Source organism: Juglans regia, chromosome 16, assembly GCF_001411555.2.
Source record: "Juglans regia cultivar Chandler chromosome 16, Walnut 2.0, whole genome shotgun sequence".
NCBI lineage: Eukaryota > Viridiplantae > Streptophyta > Magnoliopsida > Fagales > Juglandaceae > Juglans > Juglans regia.
In genome coordinates, this window is record NC_049916.1 from 13,483,808 (window position 1) to 13,497,310 (window position 13,503).

Sequence of the window (13,503 nt, forward strand, 5' to 3'; positions counted from 1 at the left end):
TGAAACATGATTGAAACATGATAGTATGAACCGGAGTTTATCAAAATTGATTTCTATTAAAATGTGTTATTTGTCAAACCTCATTGGACATATTTGCTATGGTTAAATAATTTTGATAAAAAATGCAAGTAAAAATATATGACAAGTTCTATTAGTTTATGTATTTAGAATTATGTGAGATTTCAAAGTTTGATGTAGTTTAGACTTTGAAGTCTCTTTACATGTATTTTGTTTATTTGAAATAATTTTTTTAACCATAGATACTGATAGAGATACTATAGAACAATAATTTCAAATATTCTACTCAACATGCACACTTATCCCTAATTTAATTGGATTTCCTACGTCAATATTTTCTTTTCTTCTTTTTTTCATTTTTCTAAATGTCAATAACTGTTTTTCTTTTGTCGTTTTCTTTGAAGGCCCTTTTGTATATTTCTAAATTACTAGCTTTAGCTCGTTTATTGATTCTTTAAATTGCAAATGTATACAATAAAAAAAAATTAAGTTATCTTACATGCATTTTTTATTTCTCTAATACTTTATTTTATTAATTTATATAAATAAAAATTAAAAAAACACAACTCGAGTCGAGCCGACTCGGCTCGAGCTCTTTTTTGTGTTAAGATCGAGCTCGAGCTCAAGCTCGATTTAGAAACTTGACTTATCGAGCCGAGCTCGAATAGAAAAAAATTAAAAATCTCGAACTCGAGTTTTTTTAGTCGAGTCGAGCTCGGCAATTCAAAAAGGGGTTCGGCTCAGCTCGATTACAACCCTATAGGTGAGTTATGGCTAGATGTATGGATTGTAAATTGTAATCATATTTATGTGTCAGTTGCTTTTACTTTTTTTCCTTTTTTTAAGAGTTTCGATGATCAGGGATTTTTTAAATTTCTTTTTCTCTATTTCTTGTTTTTAATTTTATTTGTATGATTGATAACCTTTTTTGAATGGATATAGATAATTTTTATTTTTCTTTTTTTTTTTCTATATTTTTCTTTTATTTAGAGTTTGGATGTTATTGGCATATTGCATGTTTTTCGAGTTTTTTTTTTCCTTTTTTTTTTTGTAAATAATTTTAGGCTAAAATTGGGATAAAATGTCTCTTGGGCCGAAATCTAACTAGAAATGTCAATTGGGCCGAAAAGCATAGAAGTGGCCCATTTGGTATTGGGTCCAACCAACAGGACAGATAGTTAACGGTCAGGTCCATATGAATATTCGGTCCAGTCCAAGATGGAAAAATGCAAGACCGAAAGGATTCGGTTCGGTCTAGTCCCAAAAATCCCTTATAGACATACTAGACCAAATCGAATTCACCCCTAAGACCAAATCTGGGCATGTTTCGGTGGCCGAACATGTTCTATTTTCTTAAAATAGAAATCATTTTTCTCATTTCGTATTTTCCGTCAAAACATCTCTAATCAGTAAAAAGTTGTATCCATCTCCCAAACAAAATTTTTAACTCGGCACCAACATCAGTTTACACGACAAGCAAACGCAAAAACCAATACTACATTTTGTATAGTATTTTCAGTTAACAAATAACACACATCGCACTGATACTACTATACATACTTTCAGCGGATGCAACCATATTTTCAAAAACACAAAGGGGAAAAAAAAAAAAAAACATCTAAATTCTCTTTCCAAATATTTTCAACGTTCTACAATACTTATAATACAAAAATAGTAAAAAAAAAAAAAAAATCATTTCAAAAACTTCTTCAACGGTTATAGTCTTGTAGAAAATTAGGTATTTACCATTCCAATGGCCTTGTTCCCTTCCATAGACACTGTAGTAACAGATTTTGCGCCAATTGTCTGAGACTGCAATACACCAAATGATAAGTGATAACTGCACCAGTCTCCAGTTCTGTTGTGAATATAACCAAAAGAAAAGGGCTTTAACAGATTTTCTTCCGTTGGGAAGAGACCTGAAATCTAATAAGACATTCCCTAAAAGGTACCGTAACGAATACAAATCTCTCGCAAAAATTTTGCACAAAGGAGATGTGAGACAACACAACTTAAGCCATACGCATGTACCAGTTGCTTCTTTGATCCCTCTTTCTTTGCCCTTCATGTCCGTTTTCCTTAACCGACATGTAAGATAATTCTTCAGAAAACAGGAAACCAATATAACATTTTCCTTACCAACCTTTTGTCTTGTCTCTCCATACTCATCAAGAGCAATGGATGGCCTGAGAAAAATTGATCAATTATAAAAATAACAAAAAATTATGACGGATAAAATTAACTAGTCAAGTGCGGCTTTGTTTCTTCGACCCGGTGTAGGCTTCGGAATACCATCAAAAATTGGTTTTGCAATGGCAGCAGTTGAAAGGGCCTGCAAATCTGGTTTCAGAGTCCACCTTGTAGTAGTCCATATGGATGTAGAACTACTGGAGTCCTGGTCCTGCAAACTTGATGTGCTTGACGACTTCTGCACTACAGAAAAGTCATCAGACACTATAGAATCTCCCAGGCCAATTGGTATTGGGTTCAAACCACCTGTTTCAGAATCACTTGTCATAGTTCGGCTTGCTGCTTTGGGTCTCAAGGCTAAGCCCTTTCCTGTTTTTGCCAGAAACCCACCAGTATTACCGTTATTCTCCAACAACATTTCTGGCGTGTGATGAGTGAAATCAGCTTCAGATTTCTGACGCCTTCTGAGCAGTTTCTCATAACATTTATCAGAGTCACCATCCTGAGCTTCTGAAACAGGCAGGACAGCAGCTAGCTCACCATTCTCATCCAATAAAGCACTAACTAAACTTTTAGATTTCTGGTGATGGCTCAAAGATGGGTTGGAAAGCAGAGAGGTGCTGGGGGGCCCATCTTCTAAATATTGAGAATCTCCCTTTTTGTAGGCAGTCATTTCAAGACATTCAGGCATAGTTTTCTGATCTCTCGGTTTGAGTCCATAGTAACCCTGTAAAGAGCTCATGGCTGGAGAAACCTTCTGCTGGGGAGATTTAACTCCAAGGGATTGAAATGATTCAAAGAAATCACCATGTCTACGCCAGGGTGGGATGTGGTCAGAACTGCTCTGTCTGCAAAAAAGTTAGCATGGTCAGCAACTGAAGGTTCGCATGTTCAAAATACTCTGTTTTACAATAAATGATGAAAACGTGTAACCGATTATAAAATGTGGGGAAAAATTGAAGTGTGTAAATATTTTAAAGGGAAACAGCCAAAACTCGCATATGTCAGACAAAGACATAAGTAATCACCATAAACAAATGCCAAATTTGTCAAAGCTGATAGTACTGGAAGGATCCTATTTAAAGCATAATCACCAGGAAAAGCATTTCCATTACAAATGAGAGATATTCCTAATAACGTATGCAGCACATAGAATTGGCAAAAGATGCCCACCTGTTGTGCGCTGTGTTACCAAAGCTTTTGTATTTTTATTGTTTTTTAACAGGAGATTAAACATTTAAAAATTAAAATTAAAATTAAAAAAAAAAAAAAAACTCAAAAGGGCTAACCCTATTAGACGGCAAGTATACAAGATGAACATCTGACTAGGAAAAGGAAAAGAGAAAAAAAAGAAAGACAAGAAAACAATGAAAACTATGCCTGTTAAAAATCTATAGAGGCTGTCCAAAGGAACAAAGTCCTGAAGAAAAAAACTTTAACCTCTTCAATCTTACGGTCATGATCTCAAGTTTTTATCATTCCTTTTGTCCAAATACACCACGACAGAAATATAAAGACCATCTTCCAGACTGCTGCAATTTGGAGGCTGACATAACCCTTCTCCAAATGGCAAAGAGGTCTACTATCCTCCCTCCTAGGCATAGCCCAACCCAATGTGTTGCCAAATCTGATGGAGGATCTTACTAGATTAGCTTTTTGATAATTTCATAGAGGTCTATTAGGTGGGGCTTGATGGTTAGGGAGCCAACCCATCACAAAACATAAAAAATGATTTAAAGCCAACTTCAGCAAGAATGTGAACCATTCCCAGCAACAACCACCACCACCACCATGATAAGTGCTGCTACCCCATCATTGCCAACACATCTTTGACCAGTCCACCTTCCAACGAGCAACACCAATATGAAAAAACCTCTACCTAATAACCACCACAATCATAAACACTAGCTCTTCCGTGACATTGCATAAATACCGCCACCACAATGCCATCTCGATCATGTTGACCTTACCACTGCAGCTCTGTAGTATCACCACCCAAAACGCCAGGCACTGCATCACCCAAAGTCAGCTGTAGCTCAAGTCCCAATGTGTTAAAACAAAGAATTCTGTTTTTTTTTATAAGTATTTTAAAACAAAGTTTTATAAATAAAATCAACTTAATAATATCATTTTATCTGAATATTACTCATCTTACATTGTAAACTTAGAGAGAGAGAGAGAGAGAGAGAGAGAGAGAGAACTAATGGTGCTCTACGATTCAATATTTTTTGTAGAACATCCTGCAAAATGGGCTGTATTTTTACCTTACAAACACAAGTAAACTAAACAAATTCCAATTAAGTGGCAAAAATAACAAAGAAAAAGTGAGGTGTGCGTTAGGGAGATAAGTTCATCATACAAATAAACTAACCAAATGGCACTAACTTGTATAATATCATGGAAGAGAAGCTCAGATAAGGTTCCAAATGCACAAGAACATTATCGAAAAAACGAGATGGAGTAAGCAAAATGTAAATACCCTGGAGTGATGGAACCATTTGATAAACAGGGAGATGGAGGATGCCTTCCAGGTAATGGAATCTGGAGAGACTTGAGAGCAAACATTTGAAAATCTGTAACCAATCCATTCAGCTTTTTTATGTCAGCAACCTACAATATCAGAAAGAAAAAAGAAAAATCAGCACAAGGTTGAGGTAAATTCAAACAAACTTTTCAGTAGCAAAATGAAAACAGGAGTAAACAGAACATTCACAATATAATAAACGCCAAAAAGCTCTAAGATCAATCCCGAAGATTTAAAGAAAATATCTTCCTCTCTGGTTCACCACCCCAAGGGTATGAGAGGTAATTTGAAAATCAATATGTAAAGCAAATAGGCTCCGAGTGAAAGAATTCGTTTATTCCAATAGTGGAGGAGTTCATCTCTATGCCTATAATTTCCAGCTTCGAAATTAAAATTTGAAATTAGGGTACAGTTCAAAACGGCAACTAGTGCTAGCATAATGTTGAACTAATTTACCCCATTTTCCAGCTCAGTGAACAGATGCAATTCAGAATACATAATGATGCAATGCTCAAGTGTTTCCATGCATAAGACATGAAGCTACACAAACACCTAAAGCATAAAATCGGCTTATATAAAATTCTTATTCTTAACCATATTGGTCCGTGTTACTTACAAAGGAACAAGTCAACATCAAGAAAACGTAGAAGGCGAATCAGCGATGAACTAATCCTGGGACTTGGAATTCCATTGGATCATAATGAATTACACGATTTCGAATCAACATTAGCGGAATTAAAATAATCTTTGTTATTACAGCTAGTACACCCAAAAAAAACTAAAAGAATCAAGTAGAGAAATTTTAGTCGAACAATCGAACAGGCATACCTCGACGCCGTACTTGATGGCAATCCCGGCGAGAGTGTCCAGCTTTGAAACGGTGTGTTCGATGTAACCAACAGCACGGCCGGAAGAAAGAGCAGAAGGAAGCGAAGAGAACGGCGGAGACTCTATATCTCTATCTCTATTGCCTCCATTACCGTGCACCATACAATTGTAATAATTATGATTGCCATTACGCCTCTCCCTTTCCATCTATTATACATCGATCATCAACACAACAATATGCTAACGGGTCGAATTCCCTTGCAGAATTGGAAAAAGAACAACCCAAGATCTGTGAAAAATGAAAACCACAAGATTGGCGCGTCTTATTCTTGATCGACCTGAAGTTGCTTCCCAAAATTATCCAGGAAAAATTGAATGAACCCAAGGAAAATCGGTGCTTGCCCGCTCTCTATCCATCTCTTGTTCAATTAAGGGTACTAAGATTCAGTATTTTATCCCATAATTACAGTAGTTCTGTCCTGGTGTTGGCTCAATGGCTTTGGTTTGCTGTGGATAAATAATCTAAAATGTTTAGTATTTATACGGATTATGGAATAAATTTGAGTAATGCTACAATATGTTCACGTCCTGCTTTATTATTAAAAAATAATTTTTTAACCTGAATACTTATTTTAAAAGAAATATACTGCACATGCTAAAATGACAAATATCATATCTCCTTTTATTTATTTATAAATAATTTCGATTTTGTATATTTATAATTCTTTTATCGTCTTAATTAAAAATGATTATATAAAACTTAAAACTCAAATAGAAAATAATTTAGAGTGATACTTTTGTTACAAAAGTAATAATAATAAAAATAAACTTTTATTAATTATAATCTTATTAGAGCACTCTCATTGAATTATGTAAATACAAATCCAATGAAGTATTTGTCTAATAGAATCTCAAAATGTGTTGCATTAGAATGTGCAAATTTAAAATGGGATGACTTTTTACCACAATAAATTAGTGTTGTGGGTCAAATTTGATAGTTATCGTAGTCAAAATGAATAAATTCCTTACTTCCTACGACGATTTGGTTGGAGTAGTTTTTTTAGGACTATAATATTATTATTAATTAAAATATAATCGGTAGAATGGTAAAATATAATAAAATTAAATAATTTTTAAGTTTTTAAAAAATAAATTAATATTATTTTATTATTATATAAAAAATATATAGATAATCTAACGTGAAGATTGTATATGAATGAAATAAGTAAAGACAAATTCATGTTATATTTTTTAAAACTTGAGTTTAAGTTTAGCGATTCCAATATGAGTGATATTAGAAGTGGATGTTTTAACAAATTAACATATTTACAAATTAACAAGAGTAGTGCTCTTATCCTAATTTTTATTGTTTTGAGTTAATCTTATAACTGGTCTATCTGTTTTTCCCTAACCAATAGCCCTCCAATGGATGACTTCTACTTAGCCAACTCAGTCCTATTATCATGTGCCCCCACTGCATAGAATCACCCACGCATTCTCTCCTCTCCCCATTCTTTCCCACGGAACCCAGGGTCCATTTGCTTCTCGAATTTGTTCAACATGAAAACAACCCAAATTATTACAAAGATCAGCTAAAAGAAAAGATTAAAATAAAAAAATCTACTACGTGAGGTATTACCATCCCCATACTCCTAAAATTTGAGACCAAAAAATCTACAAGAATAAGAATGCTATTTGCTTCTTGAGTTTGTTCAAGATGAAAACACCCCAATTGTTACGAAGGTCGGCAATGGGAAATCTCTAGGGTTTGGAAATTAAATATCTTTCTGTATATTGGAACTAGGGCTTTGACTCCACAACCATAAATAGCATATGAAAACCTGATATTTACACTTCAACCAAGAGAGAACAAATAGCAAAATATTACATAGGCAAAAAAAAAAACTCTCTTGAACCATGTACACAACACCAACACCAAAAATTCTGCGAAGATCCAGACGCCATCAGTAGAGAGAAGGATCGAGATAGGTGGGTGGCTTTGTAGATCAAAGAGACGTTGGGCTTTGTTTGGGTAAGGGGGCTTTCGTGGATTTATAGAATAATAATCACAGTGGCAGATTGTTGGGGTTTGCGGTCAGATAAGGATGACGCTCATCGACCATGGAAGTAGCTGAGGACGATGATGAGGATGATAGTGACGGACGACGCTGTTGAAGTGCACTCAAAATTGCTGATGTGGCACGTTCTGTGTGGGGGCTGTTAAAGTGAAAATACCTGCCGGACTACTCCGAATCGGGACTCTATTATTTTTAGTCGAGAAATGAAAAATATCAGCCTACATCCTCAACACACCGCGTTGAGTTGAAAAAAAAAATTTTTTTAAGGGTGTGCTGCGACTTCCGGCTGATGCCCAGCATTTCTCATTTTTAGTCTTGTAAGAGTTTCAGAGAATGTTGCATCTACACTAATATTTCATCATTTTCTATACCATTGTTACCGCATTTATTGTACTATCTAACTGAAAATAGTGAATTAAAAAGGATCCAATTTGCAAATAATTTTTTTTGCTCGTAAATATAATATCTTAAGTGTAATATTTATATAGCATCATTGACGTAATAGGTTGCCAAGTCAATATTCTTTTTATAATTAACATGGCAAACATATTTTTTTATTATCAATTAAATAGGTTTTAGATTTGTTATTATTATTATTATTATTATAGTGAAGTGGAGGTTTTGGCAATGGTAGGCTTGTAATCGATGATCTTTTGGGTCATCAAGTTGAGTTGGGGTCAAATAACTCGAGTTTGAGCTGATCAAACACAAGCTTACCTGAGTCGAGTTATTTATCGATCTTTACCTACACTTTTTAATAAGCTCGAATCAAGTCAAGTTTTGCTTGTACTCTTTTCAATTTATATATATAAATATATATATATATATATATATTTTGTAGAATCAATATAAACCTTATATTGAGTTATATGATTATAAAAATTTTGTGAATACATTTCTTATATGGTTCCTACATTCAACATTGTAGTAGTATATGAAACTACTAAATCCTACCTACTACTATTATACATATTATCAAATAATTACTATAATTTAATCACTTAAGTAGTTTTTAATGATCACTTAATTAGTTAATTAACTAACGTACAATTATGGATTATATTCATTATATATGCATAAATGACTATGCATAAGTAATTGGGCTACATGCTACATATTTAATTATAAAGGTTACCATACTTATATTACTAAGTTTAATACATATAAGAATATTAATATATAGGAATAAATACAATAGATATATATATTCAATGATTTATCGATGAGCTCTAGTCAAGTCTTGCTAAGGAGCCGAGCTGGACATAAACAATCAAGTTTTAATGAGTATGAATTAGTTGAGTCGAGTTTAATTGAGTATATATCATTTACTAATTGACTAGGTTTCGGGTTTCACGATTGAGTTTTTTTTTTTTTTCACAAGTCGAGCTCAGTTTGAGTTTAGCCAAGCAAGTATTGGACAAGTAATTGTACGAATTGATAAATTTACAACCCTAGGTAGTGGCAACTTGGCAAGGTTACCGTAGGAGTACTCATTTTTTTATGGCCTGAATAGACTCGGCCCAAACCAACTCATCCATGATGGGTGTGCGCGTGTGGGTGTGTGTGTTTTTTTTTTTTTTTTTGAAATCAAAAAATAAATTCTTCTATTCATCAAGTGTTATCAATACGTGTTTTGTCCTGTAAAATAAAACTATAATAGCCATCTGGGCCATCTTCTATCCACACTTCCTCCTCATTTACATTATAAGCCAATTTTGCTAAGAAATGTGCTACCTTATTAGCTTCTCTATATGTATATTGAACTATCTACAAAGGCCTATTTACTAACAACCCTCTGATGTCTTCTATCAGCTAGCCATTCCACTCTCAATGCTCTTCTTGACAATTGATTGCCATGATGATCCCCATAGCATCCCCTTCAAATACAACCTTCCCAATATTAAGTTTTGAGCATAGTTTTAAAGTTCACAAAGCTATTGTTTCTGCTACAGCTGGAGAATTAATGTGTATTTTTGACAAACATAGAGAAACAAGTACTTCCCCCTTTGCATCACATATGACCACACCTGCTCCCATCTTTGAATTTTTTTTGTCAAAGGCTGCATCCCAGTTAACCTTCACAACTCCTCCCCTGGAGCCTTCCATTTAATCATCTCTATGCACACTCGGGTGTTTGCTATGTTTCTGATACATTGAACATTTTGATACTCTTCTATACTATTTCTAGCTTGAGTGAAAATTACATTTGGACTAGAAAAGCCCTTCTCAAATACAAATTTGTTCCTCATCCATATATTTCGCATAACAGTAGTTGTAAAAACAATCTCTTCTTCATTTAACCTCTCTATCATTTTCCTCCATACTAGACCAACATCCACTTCACCATATGACCATTTTTGTACCAGGATATCCTTCTTTTCCCAGAGATCTACAACAGCAGGAAAACTCCATATAGCATGGCAGTTGGCTTCTTATTCTTTCTCACAGATGGGGCAGAGAGGATTGTCAATCACCCTCCTTTTGAACAAATTCAATTTTGTTGGTAAGCAATTATTGATTGCTTTCCAGACAAACATCTTGGTCACCCCTAGAACATTCAACCTCCACAGCTCTTTCCATCCCTCATCTCCTACAGACCCATGTGAAGACTCCCCAATAATCCTTCTCTTCCTGCTTAATTGAAAGTGATATGCAAACTTTACACTGAACAAGCCTTTCTTTAAGGGTGTCCAAATCTTCTTATCAACCATTTCTGATTGGCTAATAGGAATACTACAAATTAGACCAGCCTCTTCTTCACTGGAGACCTCCTTCACTAAATCGTCCTTCCATCTTCCACAACCCTCATCAATCAACTGATCCACTTGAGCATCTGTTGCCAGCTTCTTTATTGGGGGTTGAATTTTATAAGAGGACAGCTTTGGAATCCACCTATCCTCCCAAATTTTTATACTCTTCCCATTACCAACTCTCCACACAAGCCCATCCTTCAAAAGCTCTAATGAGCCCCACAAACTTCTCCAAATCAGTGAAGGGTTATTACCAAGCTTAGCTTTTAGCACACTAGACTGCTTGTGATACTTGTCTTTTAGCACTCTTGCAGCTAAAGAGCTAAGATTAGTTAGAGCTCTCCAACATTGCTTAGCTAGTAGAGCTATATTAAAACTCTCTAACTCTCTAAAGTCTAACCCTCCACTGTACTTCAAGTCCCCCATTATTCCCCAGCTCATTGATGAGTGTACGAAAGTACACTCTAAATATCTTATTATTGGACTAAAATGTTAAAATGTGAATATAAATCATAGGAATCAATGTATATTCTTGAATTGAGTTTCTATTTACTTTGGGATACTTCTGAGCAGATTTTTATATTTAATTTCAGAGTCTATAAAAGAGTAAGTCCAAACCCAGTCAAATTCAAAGGACTTTCAAGTGGGCAAGACATTGGAACAACCTAAGAACTTTCAACGAGTGTAGGACTCTTCAAATAAGGATAATGATAGAGTTTGATAGTAATTCGGATAAAGAGAAAAAGTCAATCCGAAATTCGCTACAAGATAGCCTGTACATATTTTAGTATTTTGATCATAACTTTTCGTTTAAATATCGGATTGATACAATACTTGATGCATTGTAAAACTATCGTAAAGGGCTACAAAATTGTCTCTAATAAGAATTTCTATATTTTAACTCCTGAAGTGCATACGTGGTTATAAAGATGAGTCCTAAAATTTAGACAATTTTATGTAAGAATATGAAAGACATTAAGGTTTCTTTCCTCCCCTTATAAACATGTCATTAGCACGAAATTGGGAGTTTTTTTGGAGTGGAGGAGGCACAAATCTAGAGAAGAGAAAATTTTCATTTTTATTATTTAGTTATTCTATGGAGAACTAAATCTTGAGTAAAGCTTAGGGTGGAAATTGATTGATAAAAATACTGACTTTATTTCAATTCATATGTTAAGCTTTATTGTTTAAGATTCTAGGATTCAATTTTCCATTAGTTTTGGATATTATAAGTTTGAGACAATTATATTAAATCTTGTTATGGTTTGATTTTGTTGAGCTATAGGATTATGAATATATGATTGTGACTTAAATAAGCTTTTCATAGCATTGATGTGATCTTCTACTGCAATATTGTTTATGAACATAGGGTCGTCTTTAAATCTGATATTCATTTTTATATATGAAAACCGTGGTTTGTAAAGGGAGAATAGATTCTAGAATTAAATTTAAGAAAGTAGATGAATATAATGTCATATTTTCTAATTAAGAATTTGGTGCTATAATTCTTAATTGTATATATCGTTTGGATTGAAAAAATCAAAGTATTAGATCCAGTTGATAGAAGTCGAAAGCTTTACTTACCTTCTTATCCTTGCCCTAGTTTCATTTTAATTACGTGCTTTATGTAGAATTTTCAAATTCTTTTCATATTATAATTTGATCTTTACTTTTAAGCTTGTGTCTTGTTGTCTTTCTTCCGAGTCCCTAAACTATACTATAACACCGCGTACTAGTTTGGGTGTAATCACTCATCCAATTGATCTTCTTGTCATTTTCCCTGTGGCCCCACCAAAATTTTGACATTAAAGCAGCAAGTTTCTTACATACCCTCTTTGGTAGGGAGAACATGCTCATGTGATAGGTAGGTATAGATTAGATCACAGCCTTTAAGGCTTTAACAATACCTCCTTTCCAGCAAGTGAGGGAAACTGATTCTTCTAGTTATATATCTTTAGCCAAATACTATCTTTGATGCCTCGAAATGTTTGTACTTAGATCTATCCACCATTGTAGGTAGACCTAAGTACTTTTCATAATTATTCTGCACTCTACCCCGAAGCTCTTGTACAATTCTATCCCATTCTTCATTTCTACTATTTGAGCTAAACAAATGGAGGTCTTCTACTTATTAAAACACTGAATAGATGCCTACTCATAGAATACTACTGATTTTCTTCCATTCTTCCCAACATGCCCTCCTAAAGATTATGCAATCATATGCAAAAAAGAGGTGGGTAGTTTTACTTCTCTTGCAACTGCTACACCTCTTCACCCGCCCCTTGTCTCTACCCCATTAATTAGATTGCTTAACCCTTTAGCACATAACAAAAATAGGTAGGAGAAGAGGGGGTCCCCTTGCCTTAGTCCTTTTGTGGGACATATCACCTTCAGAGGCTCTCCATTTATGATCACAACATAGGTAATAGAAGTAATACACTCCATTATTAGTTTAGTCCATCTGTCATTAAAGCCCAACTTCTCCATCACATTTTTCATAAAAGACCACCATACTCTATCATAAATGTCTAACTTTAAATCCATGCTTCCCTTTCTCCCCTTAATCCTAGTTTTCATAGAGTGCAATGTCTCATAAGCAGCAATAACATTATCTGCTATCAATCTTCTCGATACAAAGACACTTATTCTTAGATATAATGGCATTCAGAACCTTCTTCAATCTATTTGCAATGGTCTCAGCTATCAACTGGTACAACACATTACATAGGCTTTTTGGCCTAAAATCCCCTACCTTCTTAGGTTCTACTACCTTTGGAATTAGGGCCACATAAGTGAAATTCAAAAAATCTTCAAACTTACCTCCATTTAAAAAACTTAGGGTTGCCTCACTAATATCATCACCAACTGTGCTCCAGAAAGTTTGGTAGAAGCATGCACTATAACCATCGGGTCCAGGGGATTTGTATGGCCCCATTTGTTTCAAAGCAACCTCCAATTCTTCTTTGGTAAAACTTTTCTCCAGCTCTTCCATCATATTGCTTGTTGCCCTTGCCTTCATAGATTGCACACATTCCTCTATTACTCTTCTAGAGAGAGAGCTCTAGACCTATACACTTCTGAAAGATGCCATCTGAAAGCCTCAGCTATCCCATCT

The 13,503-nt window shown here is 34.5% G+C and overlaps 1 protein-coding gene across 1 annotated transcript; it reads right to left on the reverse strand.

Annotated features, from left to right (window-relative positions):
- Window positions 1-1,482: 1,482 nt before the first annotated feature.
- On the reverse strand, window positions 1,483-6,064 carry LOC108998147. The gene is made up of 3 exons (XM_018974619.1): window positions 5,561-6,064; window positions 4,688-4,818; window positions 1,483-3,056 (listed from the first exon to the last, which is right to left on the reverse strand). The coding sequence occupies exons 1-3, from the start codon at window positions 5,765-5,767 to the stop codon at window positions 2,261-2,263; spliced, it is 1,134 nt and encodes a 377-aa protein (XP_018830164.1). The 5' UTR covers window positions 5,768-6,064; the 3' UTR covers window positions 1,483-2,260.
- Between the last annotated feature and the right edge of the window lie 7,439 nt (window positions 6,065-13,503).

What these genes read in the sequence shown, in the direction of transcription:
- LOC108998147 (XM_018974619.1), bottom strand. Translation starts at nt 5,767, where the DNA reads ATGGAAAGGGAGAGGCGTAATGGCAATCATAATTATTACAATTGTATG. An exon ending in CCATCAAGTACGGCGTCGAG is followed by an intron (nt 4,819 to 5,560) that starts GTATGCCTGTTC and finishes CTGATATTGTAG; the next exon opens with GTTGCTGACATAAAAAAGCT. An exon ending in AATGGTTCCATCACTCCAGG is followed by an intron (nt 3,057 to 4,687) that starts GTATTTACATTT and finishes ACTTTTTTGCAG; the next exon opens with ACAGAGCAGTTCTGACCACA.